The sequence below is a fragment of the Nipponia nippon genome, unplaced genomic scaffold (genome assembly GCF_047370975.1).
Source record: "Nipponia nippon isolate SJK-2023a ecotype South Korea unplaced genomic scaffold, ASM4737097v1 scaffold_52, whole genome shotgun sequence".
Lineage (NCBI taxonomy): Eukaryota > Metazoa > Chordata > Aves > Pelecaniformes > Threskiornithidae > Nipponia > Nipponia nippon.
Window position 1 is genome coordinate 291,350 of NW_028262372.1, and position 18,970 is coordinate 310,319.

General features: G+C 71.7%; 1 protein-coding gene across 1 annotated transcript; it reads right to left on the reverse strand.

Moving 5' to 3' along the window:
- Positions 1–186: 186 nt before the first annotated feature.
- On the reverse strand, positions 187–18,883 carry FBXL19 (F-box and leucine rich repeat protein 19). The gene is made up of 12 exons (XM_087735054.1): positions 18,737–18,883; positions 16,571–16,768; positions 14,793–14,936; positions 14,425–14,511; positions 13,801–13,959; positions 13,597–13,686; positions 11,844–12,376; positions 5,496–5,661; positions 4,021–4,177; positions 2,174–2,380; positions 280–419; positions 187–213 (listed from the first exon to the last, which is right to left on the reverse strand). The coding sequence occupies exons 2-12, from the start codon at positions 16,739–16,741 to the stop codon at positions 187–189; spliced, it is 1,881 nt and encodes a 626-aa protein (XP_087591180.1). The 5' UTR covers positions 16,742–16,768; positions 18,737–18,883.
- Positions 18,884–18,970: the final 87 nt, after the last annotated feature.

Consider the following 18,970-nt stretch of genomic DNA (forward strand, 5'->3'; position numbering starts at 1 on the left):
CCATAAGTGGTCCCCAGTGTCCATAGGGGGTCCCCAATGTCCGTGGGGGGTCCCCGGTGCCCGTGGGGGTCCCCAATCTCCATGGGGGTCCCCGGTGCCCGTGGGGGTCCCCAATGTCCGTGGGGGTCCCCGGTGCCCGTGGGGGGTCCCAGTCACCTGGGGGGGTGGGGTCCCCCCGCGCCCGGCCTAGCTGTCCTTGAGCAGCAGCTTCTCCTCGGGGAGGCGGAAGGGGCGGGGGAGGGCGGCGGCGGCGGCGGCGGGGGGGGGGGGGCCCCCGGCCGGGGGGGGCGCGGGGGGCTCCTGGCCGGGGCGGGGGCAGGGCTCCGGGCGGGCGGGGCGGCAGGGGGGCAGGGCGGCGCCGCGCCGGCGCGGGCAGCGGCGCAGCGCGGGCAGGACCTGGTCCGTCAGGCGCTGGCAGCCTGCGGGGGGGGGGGGGGACAGCGGGGTGTCAGCGGGGGGGAGGGGGACACCGGGATGGGGACGCGGGGACTGGGACGGGGACACCGGGACGGGGACACCGGGACTGGGACAGGGACACTGGGATGGGGATGGGGACACTGGGATGGGGACACTGGGACTGGGACGGGGACACCAGGACTGGGATGGGGACACTGGGATGGGGACACTGGGATGGGGACACGGGGACTGGGATGGGGACACTGGGACGGGGACACCAGGACTGGGATGGGGACACTGGGATGGGGACACCGGGACTGGGACAGGGACACTGGGATGGGGATGGGGACACCGGGACGGGGACACTGGGACTGGGATGGAGACACTGGGACGGGGACACCAGGACTGGGATGGGGACACTGGGATGGGGACACTGGGACTGGGGACACTGGGACTGGGATGGGGACACCGGGATGGGGACACTGGGACTGGGACACTGGGACTGGGATGGGGACACTGGGATGGGGATGGGGACACCGGGACGGGGACACCGGGACTGGGACAGGGACACTGGGATGGGGATGGGGACACCGGGATGGGGACACGGGGACTGGGATGGGGACACTGGGACGGGGACACCAGGACTGGGATGGGGACACTGGGATGGGGACACCAGGACTGGGATGGGGACACCAGGATGGGGACACTGGGACTGGGGGACTGGGACTGGGACAGGGACACTGGGATGGGGACACCGGGATCGGGGACACCGGGATCGGGGCACTGGGACTGGGACAGGGACACTGGGATGGGGATGGGGACACCGGGACTGGGACGGGGACACCAGGACTGGGGGATACTGGGATGGGGATACTGGGATGGGGACAGCAGGACACCTCCCAGACCCACACGCTCCCCCCCGGGGCTCCCCGCATTGTCCCTCCCACAGCCCCCCCTCCCCAGGGGGTCCCCAAGTGTCCCCAGGGGTCCCCAAGATGTCCCCAGGGGTCCCCAGGGGGTCCCCAAGCGTCCCCAGGGGTCCCCAAGATGGCCCCAAGGGTCCCCAGGGGGTCCCCAAGTGTCCCCAGGGGTCCCCAAGATGGCCCCAAGGGTCCCCAGGGGTCCCCAGGGGGTCCCCAAGCGTCCCCAGGGGGTCCCCAAGATGGCCCCAAGGGTCCCCAGGGGGTCCCCAAGTGTCCCCAGGGGTCCCCAAGATGGCCCCAAGGGTCCCCAGGGGGTCCCCAAGCGTCCCCAGGGGGTCCCCAAGATGGCCCCAAGGGTCCCCAGGGGGTCCCCAAGTGTCCCCAGGGGTCCCCAAGATGGCCCCAAGGGTCCCCAGGGGTCCCCAGGGGGTCCCCAAGCGTCCCCAAGCGTCCCCAGGGGGTCCCCAAGATGGCCCCAAGGGTCCCCAGGGGGTCCCCAAGTGTCCCCAGGGGTCCCCAAGATGGCCCCAAGGGTCCCCAGGGGTCCCCAGGGGGTCCCCAAGCGTCCCCAGGGGGTCCCCAAGATGGCCCCAAGGGTCCCCAGGGGGTCCCCAAGCATCCCCAGGGGGTCCCCAAGTGTCCCCAGGGGTCCCCAAGATGGCCCCAAGGGTCCCCAGGGGGTCCCCAAGCGTCCCCAGGGGGTCCCCAAGTGTCCCCAGGGGTCCCCAAGATGGCCCCAGGGGTCCCCAGGGGGTCCCCAAGTGTCCCCAGGGGTCCCCAAGATGGCCCCAAGGGTCCCCAGGGGGTCCCCAGGGGTCCCCAAGATGTCCCCAAGCGCCCCCAGGGGTCCCCACCTGCCAGGTTGAGCTCGGCCAGGCTGTGGCGCAGCCCCCCGAGGGCGGCCAGCGCCCCGTCCCCGAGGCGGCCGCAGTGGCTGAGGTCGAGGGAGGCCAGCTGGGGGGCCTGGCGGGCCACCAGCCGCAGGGACGCCTCCGTCACCTCCAGCCCCGCCAGCCGCAGCTCCACCAGGTTGGGCAGGCGCCCGCGGCCCTCGGGGGGGGCGGGGGGAGGGGGTCAGGGGGGCGACGGGGCCCCAGCCGTGCCCCACCCCCCCCATCCCCTATAGCCCCCCGTCCCCTACGGGTCCCCATACCCCCCCTGCCCCCTGAATCCCCCGTGTCCCCATACCCCCCAGAGCCCCCATGTCCCCTATATCCCCCCATACCCCGTCCCCTATATCCCTCCCTGTCCCCTATATCCCCCCATATCCCCATACCCCCCATCCCCTATATCCTCTCGGATCCCCCCGTCCCCTATATCCCCCCATATCCCCATGCCCCCATCCCCCCCACATCCCCCTGTCCCCTATATCCCTCCCCATCCCCTATATCCCCCCATAACCCCCACATCCCCCATCCCCCCATCCCCTATATCCCCCCCGTCCCCTCTATCCCCCCATACTCCCCCGATCCCCTATATCCCGCCATATCCCCATCCCCCCCATCCCCCTGTCCCCTATATCCCCCCCGTCCCCTATATCCCTTCGGATCCACATGTCCCCCTATCCCCTGCATCCCCTATACCCCCCCGTATCCCCATACCCGCCCCGTCCCCTATATCCCCCCCTACCCCCTGCATCCCCTATACCCCCCCGTATCCCCATACCCCCCGTCCCCTATACCCCCCATCCCCCCGTACTCCCCCGTCCCCTATATCCCCCTGTATCCCCCCGTATCCCCATGCCCCCCCATATCCCCCCGTCCCCTATATCCCCCTGTATCCCCATGCCCCCCATCCCCCCGTCCCCTCTATCCCCCTATATCCCCCTGTATCCCCCTATATCCCCCCATATCCCCCCGTACCCCCCATCCCCTATATCCCCCCGTCCCCTATATCCCCCTGTATCCCCATGCCCCCCATCCCCTATATCCCCCTATATCCCCCCATATCCCCCCGTACCCCCCATCCCCTATATCCCCTATATCCCCCCGTCCCCTATATCCCCCTGTATCCCCATGCCCCCCCATCCCCTATATCCCCCCTATCCCCCTGTATCCCCATGCCCCCCATCCCCTATATCCCCCCTATCCCCCTGTATCCCCATGCCCCCCCGTCCCCTATATCCCCCTATATCCCCCTGTATCCCCATGCCCCCCCATGCCCCCCCATCCCCTATATCCCCCCTATCCCCCTGTATCCCCATGCCCCCCCATGCCCCCCATCCCCTATATCCCCCCTATCCCCCTGTATCCCCATGCCCCCCGTCCCCTATATCCCCCTATATCCCCCTGTATCCCCATGCCCCCCCATCCCCTATATCCCCCTATATCCCCCCATATCCCCCCGTACCCCCCATCCCCTATATCCCCCCGTCCCCTGTATCCCCATGCCCCCCCATGCCCCCCATCCCCTATATCCCCCCTATCCCCCTGTATCCCCATGCCCCCCATCCCCTATATCCCCTATATCCCCCCTATCCCCCCATGCCCCCCCATCCCCTATATCCCCCCTATCCCCCTGTATCCCCATGCCCCCCCATCCCCTATATCCCCCTATATCCCCCCCTATCCCCCTGTATCCCCATGCCCCCCCGTCCCCTATATCCCCCCCATCCCCCTGTATCCCCATGCCCCCCCGTCCCCTATATCCCCCTATATCCCCCCTATATCCCCCTATGCCCCCCCGTCCCCCCCCCGCTGACCGTGGCGGGCGTCGGGGGGCAGGAGCAGCTCCCGCAGGCGGCGGTCGGAGAGGTCGGGCACCCAGCGCAGGTCCAGCAGGCGCAGGGAGGCCAGGCTGGCCGTGCCCAGCGCCGACACCGCGCCCCACGAGCACCCGCTCAGCACCAGCTCCCGCAGCCCTGCGGCGCCCAGACCCGCGCCCCAAACCCCGCTGCTGCAGGGGACCGGCACCCCCAAACCCCCAACCCCCCCAACCCCCGCTGCTGCAGGGGACCGGCACCCCCAAACCCCCAACCCCCCGGCACCCCCAAACCCCCAACCCCCCGGCACCCCCAACCCCCGCTGCTGTAGGGGACCAGCACCCCCGGCACCCCCAAACCCCCCGGCACCCCCAAACCCCCAAACCCCCCGGCACCCCCCAAACCCCCCAACCCCCGCTGCTGTAGGGCACGGGCACCCCCAACCCCCCAACCCCCGGCACCCCCAAACCCCCCAACCCCCCCCCAAACCTAACGGGAGCCTGGGGACCCCGAAACCCCCCCAGGGCACCCAGGAACCCCCCAAACCCCTGTAAGGACCCCACCCCCCATGGGGGGGACCCCCAAACCCAGCCCCCGGGGTCCTCCCCCACCCTGGGGATTTGGGGGTGCCGGGGGGGGGGGGGATTTGGGGGTGTGGGGGGGTTCGGGGTGCCGGGAGGGGGTGGGGGGGGGGGGCTGGGGGGATTTGGGGGTGCGGGGGGGTTCAGGGTGCCGGGGGGGTTGGGGGGGCTGGGGGGGATTTGGGGGGGGGGTGGGGGGCTGGGGGGATTTGGGGGTGCGGGGGGGTGATTTGGGGGTGTGTGTGGGGGGATTTGGGGGTGCGGGGGGGTTGGGGGTGCCGGGGGGGGTGGGGGGGGGGCTGGGGGGGATTTGGGGGTGCGGGGGGGGTTCGGGGTGCCGGGGGGGGTTGGGGGAGGCTGGGGGGGGGGGGGGGGGGGGTGGGGGGATTTGGGGGTGCGGGGGGGTGATTTGGGGGTGTGTGGGGGGGATTTGGGGGTGCGGGGGGGTTGGGGGTGCCGGGAGGGGGTGGGGGGGGGGGGGCTGGGGGGGATTTGGGGGTGTGTGGGGGGATTTGGGGGTGCGGGGGGGGTTGGGGGTGCCGGGAGGGGGTGGGGGGGGCTGGGGGGGATTTGGGGGTGTGTGGGGGGTTGGGGGTGCCAGGGGGGATTTGGGGGTGCAGGGGGGTTGGAGGTGCCGGGGGGGGCTGGGGAGGTGATTTGGGGGTGTGGGGGGGGTTGGGGATGCCGGGGGGGGGATTTGGGGGTGCGGGGGGGTTGGGGGTGCCGGGGGGGTGGGGGGCTGGGGGGATTTGGGGGTGCAGGGGGGTTGGGGTTGCTGGGGGGTGATTTGGGGGTGCGGGGGGGGTTGGGGTGTGGGGGGAGGTTGGGGGTGCTGGGGGGAGATTTGGGGGCGCGGGGGGGGGGGGGGTCGGGGGGGGGTCGGGGGGGGCCCCCCCCCTGGAGGCGGCTGACGAGCCAGGAGAGCTGCTTGCGGGAGATCCCGGTCCAGCTGAGGTCCAGGCTGGCGGGCTGCCGGCGCACGACGCCGCTGAGCATGGGGGGCGTGATGGCGGCGCGGCGGCTCAGGTCGATGCGCGTCCACAGCCGCCGGTCGCAGCACCTGCGCCCAGTGCCACCAGTCAGCCCCCAGTGCCTCCAGTCAGCCCCCAGTGCCACCAGTCAGCCCCAGTGCCACCAGCATGGGGGGCGTGATGGCGGCGCGGCGGCTCAGGTCGATGCGCGTCCACAGCCGCCGGTCGCAGCACCTGCGCCCAGTGCCACCAGTCAGCCCCCAGTGCCGCCAGTCAGCCCCAGTGCCACCAGTCATCAGCCCCCAGTGCCGCCAGTCAGCCCCCAGTGCCACCAGTCAGCCCCCAGTGCCACCAGCATGGGGGGCGTGATGGCGGCGCGGCGGCTCAGGTCGATGCGCGTCCACAGCCGCCGGTCGCAGCACCTGCGCCCAGTGCCACCAGTCAGCCCCCAGTGCCGCCAGTCAGCCCCCAGTGCTGCCAGTCATCAGCCCCCAGTGCCGCCAGTCAGCCCCCAGTGCCGCCAGTCATCAGCCCCCAGTGCCGCCAGTCATCAGCCCCCAGTGCCACCAGTCAGCCCCCAGTGCCACCAGCATGGGGGGCGTGATGGCGGCGCGGCGGCTCAGGTTGATGCGCGTCCACAGCCGCCGGTCGCAGCACCTGCGCCCAGTGCCACCAGTCAGCCCCCAGTGCCACCAGTCAGCCCCAGTGCCACCAGTCATCAGCCCCCAGTGCCGCCAGTCAGCCCCCAGTGCCGCCAGTCAGCCCCCAGTGCCACCAGTCAGCCCCAGTGCCACCAGCATGGGGGGCGTGATGGCGGCGCGGCGGCTCAGGTCGATGCGCGTCCACAGCCGCCGGTCGCAGCACCTGCGCCCAGTGCCACCAGTCAGCCCCCAGTGCCGCCAGTCAGCCCCCAGTGCCACCAGTCATCAGCCCCCAGTGCCACCAGTCAGCCCCCAGTGCCACCGGTCATCAGCCCCCAGTTCCACCAGTCAGCCCCCAGTGCCACCAGTCAGCCCCCAGTGCCACCAGCATGGGGGGCGTGATGGCGGCGCGGCGGCTCAGGTCGATGCGCGTCCACAGCCGCCGGTCGCAGCACCTGCGCCCAGTGCCACCAGTCAGCCCCCAGTGCCACCAGTCAGCCCCAGTGCCACCAGTCATCAGCCCCCAGTGCCGCCAGTCAGCCCCCAGTGCCGCCAGTCAGCCCCCAGTGCCACCAGCATGGGGGGCGTGATGGCGGCGCGGCGGCTCTGGTCGATGCGCGTCCACAGCCGCCGGTCGCAGCACCTGCGCCCAGTGCCACCAGTCAGCCCCCAGTGCCACCAGTCAGCCCCAGTGCCACCAGTCATCAGCCCCCAGTGCCACCAGTCAGCCCCAGTGCCACCGGTCATCAGCCCCCAGTGCCACCAGTCAGCCCCCAGTGCCACCAGTCAGCCCCCAGTGCCACCAGCATGGGGGGCGTGATGGCGGCGCGGCGGCTCAGGTCGATGCGCGTCCACAGCCGCCGGTCGCAGCACCTGCGCCCAGTGCCACCAGTCAGCCCCCAGTGCCGCCAGTCAGCCCCCAGTGCCACCAGTCATCAGCCCCCAGTGCCCCCAGTCAGCCCCCAGTGCCACCGGTCATCAGCCCCCAGTGCCACCAGTCAGCCCCAGTGCCACCAGTCATCAGCCCCCAGTGCCACCAGCATGGGGGGCGTGATGGCGGCGCGGCGGCTCAGGTCGATGCGCGTCCACAGCCACCGGTCGCAGCACCTGCGCCCAGTGCCACCAGTCAGCCCCCAGTGCCACCAGTCAGCCCCAGTGCCACCAGTCATCAGCCCCCAGTGCCACCAGTCAGCCCCAGTGCCACCAGTCAGCCCCCAGTGCCACCAGTCAGCCCCCAGTGCTGCCAGTCATCAGCCCCCAGTGGGCCCAGTCAGCCCCAGTGGGCCCAGTGAGCCCCCAGTGACCCCCACCGTGCTCCCAATGACAGTCCCAGTGCGCCCAGTCAGCCCCAATGCGCCCAGTCAGCCCCAGCGGGACCAGGGACCCGTACCGTGCTCCTAATGACACTCCCAGTGCTCCCAGTAAGCCACCAGTAAGCTCAGTGACCCCCCCAGTGCTCCCGGTAACCCCCCAAAGCTGCCAACTGTTTCCAGTAAACTCCAATGCACCAAGTAAAGCTCCCAGTAACATCCCCCAGTGCTCCCAGTAACCTTCCAGGTCTCCCAGTAACACCCTAGTGCTGCCAATAACATTTCGAGTATGCTCCCAGTATACTCCCAGTGCTCCCAGTAACCCCACGGCGCTTTCAAACACTGCCAGGAACCCCTCCCACCGCTTCCAGTTGCTCCCAGTAACAGCTCCCAGAGACACAAAGCTCTTCCAGTAACATCCCAGTACTGCCGATAACGCTCCCAGTAACCCCCAGTGCTTCCCAGTACCGCTGCAACGCCTCTAAACGGTTCCAGTGTAGATTTTAGCTCTCCCAGTGCCCCTCCCAGCGCTCCCAGTCCCCCCCAGTTGCCCCAGCAGGCCCTACCAGCAGCTCCAGGTGCGGCAGACGCGCATGCGGACGCAGAGCTCGCGGGAGGAGAGGTGCAGCCAGACCCCCGCGACCCCCAGAACCGCTCCCAGTCCTCCCAGTATGGCCCCCAGTCCTCCCAGTACGGCCCCTAGCCGCCCTCCCAGTGCTCCCACTCCCTCCCAGCGCTCCCAGTGCCTCCCAGTTGGCCCTGCCAGCAGCTCCAGGTGCGGCAGACACACACATGGACGCAGACCCCGTGGGACGAGAGGTGCAGCCAGACCCCCGCGACCCCCAGAACCCCTCCCAGTCCTCCCAGTACGGCCCCCAGCCGCCCTCCCAGCGCTCCCAGTCCCCCCCAGTTGCCCCAGCGGGCCCTACCAGCGGCTCCAGGTGCGGCAGACGCGCATGCGGACGCAGAGCTCGCGGGACGAGAGGTGCAGCCAGACCCCCGTGACCCCTCCCAGTCCTCCCAGTATGGCCCCCAGTCCTCCCAGTACGGCCCCCAGCCGCCCTCCCAGCGCTCCCAGTCCCCCCCAGTTGCCCCAGTTGGCCCTGCCAGCGGCTCCAGGTGCGGCAGACACACACATGGACGCAGACCCCGTGGGACGAGAGGTGCAGCCAGACCCCCGCGACCCCCAGAACCCCTCCCAGTCCTCCCAGTACAGCCCCCAGTCCTCCCAGTACAGCCCCCAGCCGCCCTCCCAGCGCTCCCAGTCCCTCCCAGCGGGCCCTACCAGCGGCTCCAGGCGCGGCAGACGCGCATGCAGACGCAGAGCTCGCGGGACGAGAGGTGCAGGAAGAGCCCCGCGACCCCCAGAACCCCTCCCAGTCCTCCCAGTACGGCCCCCAGCCGCCCTCCCAGCGCTCCCAGTCCCCCCCAGTTGCCCCAGCGGGCCCTACCAGCGGCTCCAGGTGCGGCAGACGCGCATGCAGACGCAGAGCTCGCGGGACGAGAGGTGCAGGAAGACCCCCGCAACCCCCAGAACCCCTCCCAGTCCTCCCAGTATGGCCCCCAGTCCTCCCAGTACAGCCCCTAGCCGCCCTCCCAGTGCTCCCAGTCCCTCCCAGCGCTCCCAGTGCCTCCCAGTTGGCCCTGCCAGCGGCTCCAGGTGCGGCAGACACACACATGGACGCAGACCCCGTGGGACGAGAGGTGCAGCCAGACCCCCGCGACCCCCAGAACCCCTCCCAGTCCTCCCAGTACGGCCCCCAGCCGCCCTCCCAGCGCTCCCAGTCCCCCCCAGTTGCCCCAGCGGGCCCTACCAGCGGCTCCAGGTGCGGCAGACGCGCATGCGGACGCAGAGCTCGCAGGACGAGAGGTGCAGCCAGACCCCCGTGACCCCTCCCAGTCCTCCCAGTATGGCCCCCAGTCCTCCCAGTACGGCCCCCAGCCGCCCTCCCAGCGCTCCCAGTCCCCCCCAGTTGCCCCAGTTGGCCCTGCCAGCGGCTCCAAGTGCGGCAGACACACACATGGACACAGACCCCGTGGGACGAGAGGTGCAGCCAGACCCCCGCAACCCCCAGAACCCCTCCCAGTCCTCCCAGTACAGCCCCCAGTCCTCCCAGTACGGCCCCTAGCCGCCCTCCCAGTGCTCCCACTCCCTCCCAGCGCTCCCAGTGCCTCCCAGTTGGCCCTGCCAGCGGCTCCAGGTGCGGCAGACACACACATGGACGCAGACCCCGTGGGACGAGAGGTGCAGCCAGACCCCCGCGACCCCCAGAACCCCTCCCAGTCCTCCCAGTACGGCCCCCAGTCCTCCCAGTACAGCCCCCAGCCGCCCTCCCAGCGCTCCCAGTCCCTCCCAGCGGGCCCTACCAGCGGCTCCAGGCGCGGCAGACGCGCATGCAGACGCAGAGCTCGCGGGACGAGAGGTGCAGGAAGACCCCCGCAACCCCCAGAACCCCTCCCAGTCCTCCCAGTACGGCCCCCAGCCGCCCTCCCAGCGCTCCCAGTCCCCCCCAGTTGCCCCAGCGGGCCCTACCAGCGGCTCCAGGTGCGGCAGACGCGCATGCAGACGCAGAGCTCGCGGGACGAGAGGTGCAGGAAGACCCCCGCAACCCCCAGAACCCCTCCCAGTCCTCCCAGTATGGCCCCCAGTCCTCCCAGTACAGCCCCTAGCCGCCCTCCCAGTGCTCCCACTCCCTCCCAGCGCTCCCAGTGCCTCCCAGTTGGCCCTGCCAGCGGCTCCAGGTGCGGCAGACACACACATGGACGCAGACCCCGTGGGACGAGAGGTGCAGCCAGACCCCCGCGACCCCCAGAACCCCTCCCAGTCCTCCCAGTATGGCCCCCAGTCCTCCCAGTACGGCCCCCAGCCGCCCTCCCAGCGCTCCCAGTCCCCCCCAGTTGCCCCAGTTGGCCCTGCCAGCGGCTCCAGGTGCGGCAGACACACACATGGACACAGACCCCGTGGGACGAGAGGTGCAGCCAGACCCCCGCGACCCCCAGAACCCCTCCCAGTCCTCCCAGTACAGCCCCCAGTCCTCCCAGTACAGCCCCCAGCCGCCCTCCCAGCGCTCCCAGTCCCTCCCAGCGGGCCCTACCAGCGGCTCCAGGCGCGGCAGACGCGCACGCAGACGCAGAGCTCGCGGGACGAGAGGTGCAGGAAGACCCCCGCGACCCCCAGAACCCCTCCCAGTCCTCCCAGTACGGCCCCCAGCCGCCCTCCCAGCGCTCCCAGTCCCCCCCAGTTGCCCCAGCGGGCCCTACCAGCGGCTCCAGGTGCGGCAGACGCGCATGCAGACGCAGAGCTCGCGGGAGGAGAGGTGCAGGAAGACCCCCGCGACCCCCAGAACCCCTCCCAGTCCTCCCAGTACGGCCCCCAGCCGCCCTCCCAGCGCTCCCAGTCCCCCCCAGTTGCCCCAGCGGGCCCTACCAGCGGCTCCAGGTGCGGCAGACGCGCATGCAGACGCAGAGCTCGCGGGACGAGAGGTGCAGGAAGACCCCCGCAACCCCCAGAACCCCTCCCAGTCCTCCCAGTATGGCCCCCAGTCCTCCCAGTACAGCCCCTAGCCGCCCTCCCAGTGCTCCCACTCCCTCCCAGCGCTCCCAGTGCCTCCCAGTTGGCCCTGCCAGCGGCTCCAGGTGCGGCAGACACACACATGGACGCAGACCCCGTGGGACGAGAGGTGCAGCCAGACCCCCGCGACCCCCAGAACCCCTCCCAGTCCTCCCAGTATGGCCCCCAGTCCTCCCAGTACGGCCCCCAGCCGCCCTCCCAGCGCTCCCAGTCCCCCCCAGTTGCCCCAGTTGGCCCTGCCAGCGGCTCCAGGTGCGGCAGACACACACATGGACACAGACCCCGTGGGACGAGAGGTGCAGCCAGACCCCCGCGACCCCCAGAACCCCTCCCAGTCCTCCCAGTACAGCCCCCAGTCCTCCCAGTACAGCCCCCAGCCGCCCTCCCAGCGCTCCCAGTCCCTCCCAGCGGGCCCTACCAGCGGCTCCAGGCGCGGCAGACGCGCACGCAGACGCAGAGCTCGCGGGACGAGAGGTGCAGGAAGACCCCCGCGACCCCCAGAACCCCTCCCAGTCCTCCCAGTACGGCCCCCAGCCGCCCTCCCAGCGCTCCCAGTCCCCCCAGTTGCCCCAGCGGGCCCTACCAGCGGCTCCAGGTGCGGCAGACGCGCATGCAGACGCAGAGCTCGCGGGAGGAGAGGTGCAGGAAGACCCCCGCGACCCCCAGAACCCCTCCCAGTCCTCCCAGTACGGCCCCCAGCCGCCCTCCCAGCGCTCCCAGTCCCCCCCAGTTGCCCCAGCGGGCCCTACCAGCGGCTCCAGGTGCGGCAGACGCGCATGCAGACGCAGAGCTCGCGGGAGGAGAGGTGCAGGAAGACCCCCAGCCAGACGTCGCGCTGCATGACGTGGGCGGCCCCGCTGTCCAGCGGCAGGCGGTCGGGGTCGGGGCTGGCGGGGGGGGGCCTCACCACGTGCCGCTCCAGGGGGGCGGGGGGCCGGGGCGGGGAGGGCACCAGCGGCCACGCCCGCAGCCGCCGCGTCCCCCCGCCGCTCGCCGCGACCCCCCCGGGTCCCCCCCGGCGGCCGGGCGGGGGCTCGGCGGCGGCGGGGGCGGCCCCGTTGTGCGGGCGGCCTCCTTCCTCCTCGTCCTCGTCCTCGTCCTCCTCCTCCTCCTCCTCCTCCTCCTCCTCGGGGGCCGGGGGGCTGAAGGGCGGGGGGGGGCTGCCCCCCGAGTCGGAGCCGGAGCTGGAGCTGGAGCTGGAGCTGGCGCCGGCCGGGACGCGCTCCAGGAGGCGGCACATCTGGCGGAAGCGCTCCAGGCGCTCCCGCTGCCGCGTCCGGCCCTGCGGCACCCCCGTCAGCGGGGGGGACGGCGCGGGGACGGCCCCGGGGACGGGGGGACAACCCCGGGGACACGGGGAGAACCCCGGCATCGTGGGGACACCCCTGGGACCGCAGGGACATCCCTGGGATCACGGGAACATCCTTGGGGACAACCCCGGGATCATGGGGACATCCCTGGGGACATTGGGACAACCCCGGGGACGTAGGGACAACCCCGGGGACAGCCCTGGGGACATGGGGACAACCCCGGGATCATGGGGACAACCTCGGGATCACAGGGACATCCTTGGGATCACGGGAACATCCTTGGGGACAACCCCGGGATCATGGGGACATCCCTGGGGACATTGGGACAACCCCGGGGACAGCCCTGGGGACACGGGGACGTCCTTGGGGACATCCCTGGGATCATGGGGACATCCTTGGGGACAGCCTTGGGATCACGGGGACATCCCTGGGGACAGGGGGACGACCCTGGGGACAGCCCTGGGGACGTGGGGGCATCCCTAGGATCATGGGGACATCCCTGGGGACCGCCCTGGGGACATGGGGACAACTGCTAGGGACCACCTTGGGGAGGTGGGGGGACCCTGGGGACACTGAGGGGAGATTGGGGACATGGGGGGACCCTGGGGACCGCTCTGGGGACACCAAAGGGACACTGAGAGGCCTGGGGGCAACTTTGGGGACATGGGGGCAACCCTAGGGACCACCCTGGGGACACGGGGGGGCCCTGGGGACACGGCGGGACCCTGGGGACGTGGGGGACAACCTTGGGGACACCAATGGGACCCTGGGGACATGGGGGGGGCCCTGGGGACACCAAGGGGACACTGGGGACCACCCTGGGGACGTGGGGGGGACCCTGGGGACATGGGGGGGCCTGGGGATCACCCTGGGGACGTGGGGGGGTGACCCTGGGGACACCAAGGGGACACTGGGGACATGGGGGGGCCCTGGGGACACCAAGGGGACACTGGGGACAACCTCGGGGACACGGGGGGGCCCTGGGAACCACCCTGGGGACACTGGGGACAACCTTGGGGACACGGGGGGGCCCTGGGGACATGGGGGGACCCTGGGGACCACCCTGGGGACACTGGGGACAACCTCGGGGACACGGGGGGGCCCTGGGGACACCCCCAAGCCCCCGGGGACGAGTGAGGGGACAGCCGGGGTGACGCGGGGGGGTGACACGTGGGGGGAGGGGGGGTCTCACCTCCGGGTCGGGGGGGCCGGGGGCGGGGGCCGGCCCCCCGGGGGCTGCAGCTCGGGGGGGCCCCCACGTCGCCCCGTCCGCCGCCTCCGCCTGGGGGGGGGGGACCCTCAGCGCCCGGACGCCGGGGTCCCGGGGGGGGGGGGGGGGGGGGGGGGGGGGGACCCCACCCTGGGTGGGGGAGGGGGGAAGGGGCGGGGTCCTCACCTTCTTTTTGGGGTCCGGCTCCCGCTTGCGTTTTGGGGGGGCCCCCTCGGGGGGGGCGGCCCCGCTTTGCGCTTGGGGGGGGGCTCGTCCGTCAGCTTCCAGCGCACCCCCCTCTTCCCCCTCCCCCGCCCGGCGCTTCGGGCCCCCCTCCCCCGCATCCTGGGGGGGGGGGGGGGAGGGCAGCATCAGGGACCCCCCAAAACCCAGGGGCCCCCCAAACCCCCCAGCCCCCAAACCTTCCTCAAAAATCCCCACCCCCCTCCAAAATCCCCACCCCCCCAAACCTCCCAACCCCCCCCCACACTCTGGGGATCCCACAAATCCCAGCCCCCCCCCCAAATCTCAAGGGGACCCCCCCAAAAACCCTCAGGGACCCCCAAAACCTGAAGCCCCCCCCCCCCTCCCCAAATCCCAGAGACCCCCTAAAGCCCCAGCACCCCCCCCCCCCCCCAACACCCCAGGGCCCCCCCAAATCTCCGGGCCCCCCCAAAAACCCCCAGGGACTCCCCAAAACCTGAAGGACCCCCCCCCCCCCCCAAACCCCACGATCCCCCTCACACCCCAGGGGTGCCCCCCCCCCCCCAAACCCCAGGGACCCCCCAAAAACGGGGGGTGCCCCCCTACCTTGGCGCTGCGCCCCTCCCGCTTGCACTTGGGGCACTGCCAGCAGTTGGGGATCTCGGGGTTGATCACCGCCTCCGCGCGCCCCATCTGCGGGGGGGGGGGGGGGGGCGTTAAAAATTCGGGGGGGTCCCCACCATCCTGGGGGAGCCCCCCCTCCCCCGAAAAGCGCGGGGTCCCCCAAAACATCAAGGGGACCCCAAAAACGAGGCGGGAAGCGCGCGTTTGGGGGGAGAACGCGGCGCTTTAGAGGGGATTTAAGGTCTGCGCGGCGCCCAGGCGCCCCGAATCCCCCCGCCGCGGGGGGGCGGGGAAGGGCGTGCCCCCCCCCCACCCCCCCGGGCCCCCCAAAACCGGGGGGTGCCCCCTACCTGGAGGCAGCGGGGGTGGACGATTTCGCTGCAGAGGGTGCACTCCATCAGCGAGAGCTGGAACTTCTCCTCGGGCCCCGCGGCCGCCTCCTCCCGGCCGGCCTCCCCGCAGGCCCGGCACACCGCCGTGTGCGGCAGCACCGGCTGCGCGGGCGTTAGGGCGCCCCGCCGCCGCCGCCGCCGCCGCCGCCGCCGCGGCACCCCCGAAACCGCGCGCGCCCCCCTCCCCCCCGGCGGCTCCGAGGGCACCCCGAGGGGCCCCAAAACCGCCCCATCGTCACCCAAAATCACCCCGAGGGGGCCCCAAAATCACCCCAAGGGGTCCCAAAATCACCCCAAGGGGCCCCAAAACCACCCCATCGTCACCCAAAACCACCCCAGGGATCCCCAAAATCACCCCAAGGGGTCCCACATCACCCAAAACCACCCCATCGTCACCCAAAACCACCCCAGGGATCCCCAAAATCACCCCAAGGGGTCCCACGTCACCCCATCGTCACCCAAAACCACCCCGAGGGGCCCCAAAACCGCCCCATCGTCACCCAAAACCACCCCAGGGGTCCCCAAAATCACCCCGAGGGGCCCCAAAACCACCCCATCGTCACCCAAAACCACCCCAGGGGTCCCCAAAATCACCCCAAGGGGTCCCACATCACCCAAAACCACCCCATCGTCACCCAAAACCACCCCAGGGGTCCCCAAAATCACCCCAAGGGGCCCCAAAACCACCCCAAGGGGCCCCAAAATCACCCCAAGGGGCCCCAAAACCGCCCCATCGTCACCCAAAATCACCCCAAGGGGCCCCAAAATCACCCCAAGGGGTCCCACGTCACCCCATCGTCCCCCAAAACCACTCCAAGGGGCCCCAAAACCGCCCCATCGTCACCCAAAACCACCCCAGGGGTCCCCAAAATCACCCCGAGGGGCCCCAAAACCACCCCATCGTCACCCAAAACCACCCCAGGGGTCCCCAAAATCACCCCGAGGGGCCCCAAAACCACCCCATCGTCACCCAAAACCACCCCAGGGGTCCCCAAAATCACCCCAAGGGGCCCCAAAACCACCCCATCGTCACCCAAAACCACCCCAGGGATCCCCAAAATCGCCCCAAGGGGCCCCAAAATCACCCCAAGGGGTCCCACGTCATCCCATCGTCCCCCAAAACCACTCCAAGGGGCCCCAAAACCGCCCCATCGTCACCCAAAACCACCCCAGGGGTCCCCAAAATCACCCCGAGGGGCCCCAAAACCACCCCATCGTCACCCAAAACCACCCCAGGGGTCCCCAAAATCACCCCGAGGGGCCCCAAAACCACCCCATCGTCACCCAAAACCACCCCAGGGGTCCCCAAAATCACCCCGAGGGGCCCCAAAATCACCCCAAGGGGTCCCACGTCACCCCATCATCACCCAAAACCACCCCGAGGGGCCCCAAAACCACCCCATCGTCACCCAAAACCACCCCAGGGGTCCCCAAAATCACCCCAAGGGGCCCCAAAACCGCCCCATCGTCACCCAAAACCACCCCAGGGGTCCCCAAAATCACCCCGAGGGGCCCCAAAACCACCCCATCGTCACCCAAAACCACCCCAGGGGTCCCCAAAATCACCCCAAGGGGTCCCACATCACCCAAAACCACCCCATCGTCACCTAAAACCACCCCAAGGAGCCCCAAAATCACCCCAAGGGGTCCCACGTCACCCCATCGTCCCCCAAAACCACCCCAGGGGTCCCCCCAGCCCCCCCAGCCCCCCCGCCCCGTCGCGGGGGTCCCCTCACCGCGGTGCACTGGCGCAGCAGGCAGGACTGCTTCATGCGGCCCGGCCCCCCGAATTTCTTCATGTCCCGGCAGAAGTGGCACTCGCCGCACTCGGAGCGCAGGCAGGCCCGGCACCTCCGGCACCGCGTCCGGCGCCGCCGAGCTCCTGCCCCCGCCCCGCGGCTCCGCATTGGCCCCCGCTCCCCGCCTACGCCGGCCTGCGGACCCCCGGGGACAGCGGGGGGACGAGGGGACAGCGGGGGGACGAGGGGACCGCGGGGACAGCGGGGGGATGAGGGGACCATGGGGACAGTGGGGGGATCGGGGACATTGTAGGGACGAGGGGACCGCGGGGACAACGGGGGGACGAGGGGACCGCGGGGACCGCGGGGGGACGAGGGGACCACGGGGACAGCGGGGGGACGAGGGGACAGCGGAGACAGCGGGGGGATCGGGGACATTGTAGGGACGAGGGGACCGCGGGGACAACGGGGGGACGAGGGGACCGCGGGGGCCGCGGGGGGACGAGGGGGCCGCGGGGACAACGGGGGGACGAGGGGACAGCGGAGACAGTGCGGGGATTGGGGACAGCAGAGGGACGAGGGGACCATGGGGACAGCGGGGGGATCGGGGACATCATGGGGATGAGGGGACCACAGGGACAGCGGGGGGACGAGGGGACCGCAGGGACAGCGGGGGGGATCGGGGACAGCGGGGGGACGAGGGGACCACAGGGACAGCGGGGGGATGAGGGGATCATGGGGACAGCGGGGGGATCGGGGACATCATGGGGACGAGGGGACCACAGGGACAGCGGGGGGATGAGGGGACCACAGGGACAGCGGGGGGATCGGGGACAGCGGGGGGACGAGGGGACAGCGGGGACATTGTAGGGACGAGGCGACCGCAGGCGCAGTGGGGGGACGATGACAGCGTGGGGATTGGGGACATCATGGGGACAAGGACGCCACGGAGATTGGGGACACCGCGGGGAGCAGAGCGACGTGGGAATGGCGGACGCCGTAGGGACGAGGACAGCGTGGGGAGCGGGGACGTCGCGGGGAAGAGGCCAGCACGGGGGCGGCGCGGGTGGCGTGGGGACAGGGGACGCCGAGGGGACACGGAGGGGGCCAGGGCCACGCGGGGGGTGTGGGGACGTCGGGAGGAGCGGGACGGCGCGGGGGACGCGGGGACGGAGAGGGGACGCCGAGGGTCCGAGGGACGGCGTGGGGATGCGATGGGCAGCGTGGGGACGGCGTGGGGACCGTGGGGACGTCACAAGGGCCGAGGGGACATCGTGGGGACATCGTGGGGACCGTGGGGACATCGTGGGGACATTGTGGGGACCATCGGGACATTGTGGGGACCGTGGGGACATCGTCGGGACATCGTGGGGACCGTAGGGACATCACAAGGGCCGAGGGGACGCCAAGGGGACATCGTGGGGACCGTGGGGACATCGTGGGGACATCACAGGTGCCGAGGGGACATCGTCAGGACATCGTGGGGACCATGGGGACACCGCAAGGGCCGAGGGGACGTCGTGGGGACCGTGGGGACATCGTCGGGACGTTGTGGGGACATCATGGGGACATCGCAAGGGCCGAGGGGACATCGTGGGGACCGTGGGGACATCACAAGGGCCAAGGGGACATCGTCAGGACATTGTGGGGACCACGGGCACGTCGCAAGGGCCGAGGGGACATCGTGGGGACCGAGGGGACATCGTCGGGACATCATGGGGACCGTGGGGACATCGTGGGGACCGTGGGGACATCGCAAGGGCCGGGGGGGCGTCGTGGGGACGCCGTGGGGACGCCAAGGATGCCACGAGCACCGAGGGGACACCGCGAGGACGCCGTGAGCGCCGCGGGGACGTCGTAGAGCCCGCGGGGACAGCGCAGGGGCGTTGTGAGCGCCGCGGGGACGCCGGAGGGACAGCGCGAGCAGGACGGGGACGTCGGGGACGCCGCGGGGGCACCGCGGGGACCCCGTGACGACGCCGCGGGCGCCGTGGGGACACCGTGGGGCCGTCGTGGGCACCGTGGGCACCGTGGGAGGAAGAAGAGAGACGCGGACGCCCCGTCAGCGCCACGGCCGGGGACACCGGGGGGGGGGGCGGCCCCCGGGGGGCCACACGGGGCCCCGCCCCCCCTTCCCCCCCCCGCCCCCGGTACGGGCCTCACCTGCAGCCGCGCCGTGGGGCCGGGAGCGGCGCCATCCCCGGGGCCGCGGGGCCGCTGGCGGGGCGGGGGCAGGGCCGGGCCGGGAGAAGGAGGAGGAGGAGGAGGGGAGGGGGCGGCGGGAGAGGAAGGGGGGGAGGGAGGCCCCGCCGGGCCGCCGCCGCCGCCCCCCCCCCCCCCTCCCCGGGGCCCCGGGGGCGGCGGCGGCGGGCGGGGAGGGAGGGGGGGAAAGGGGGG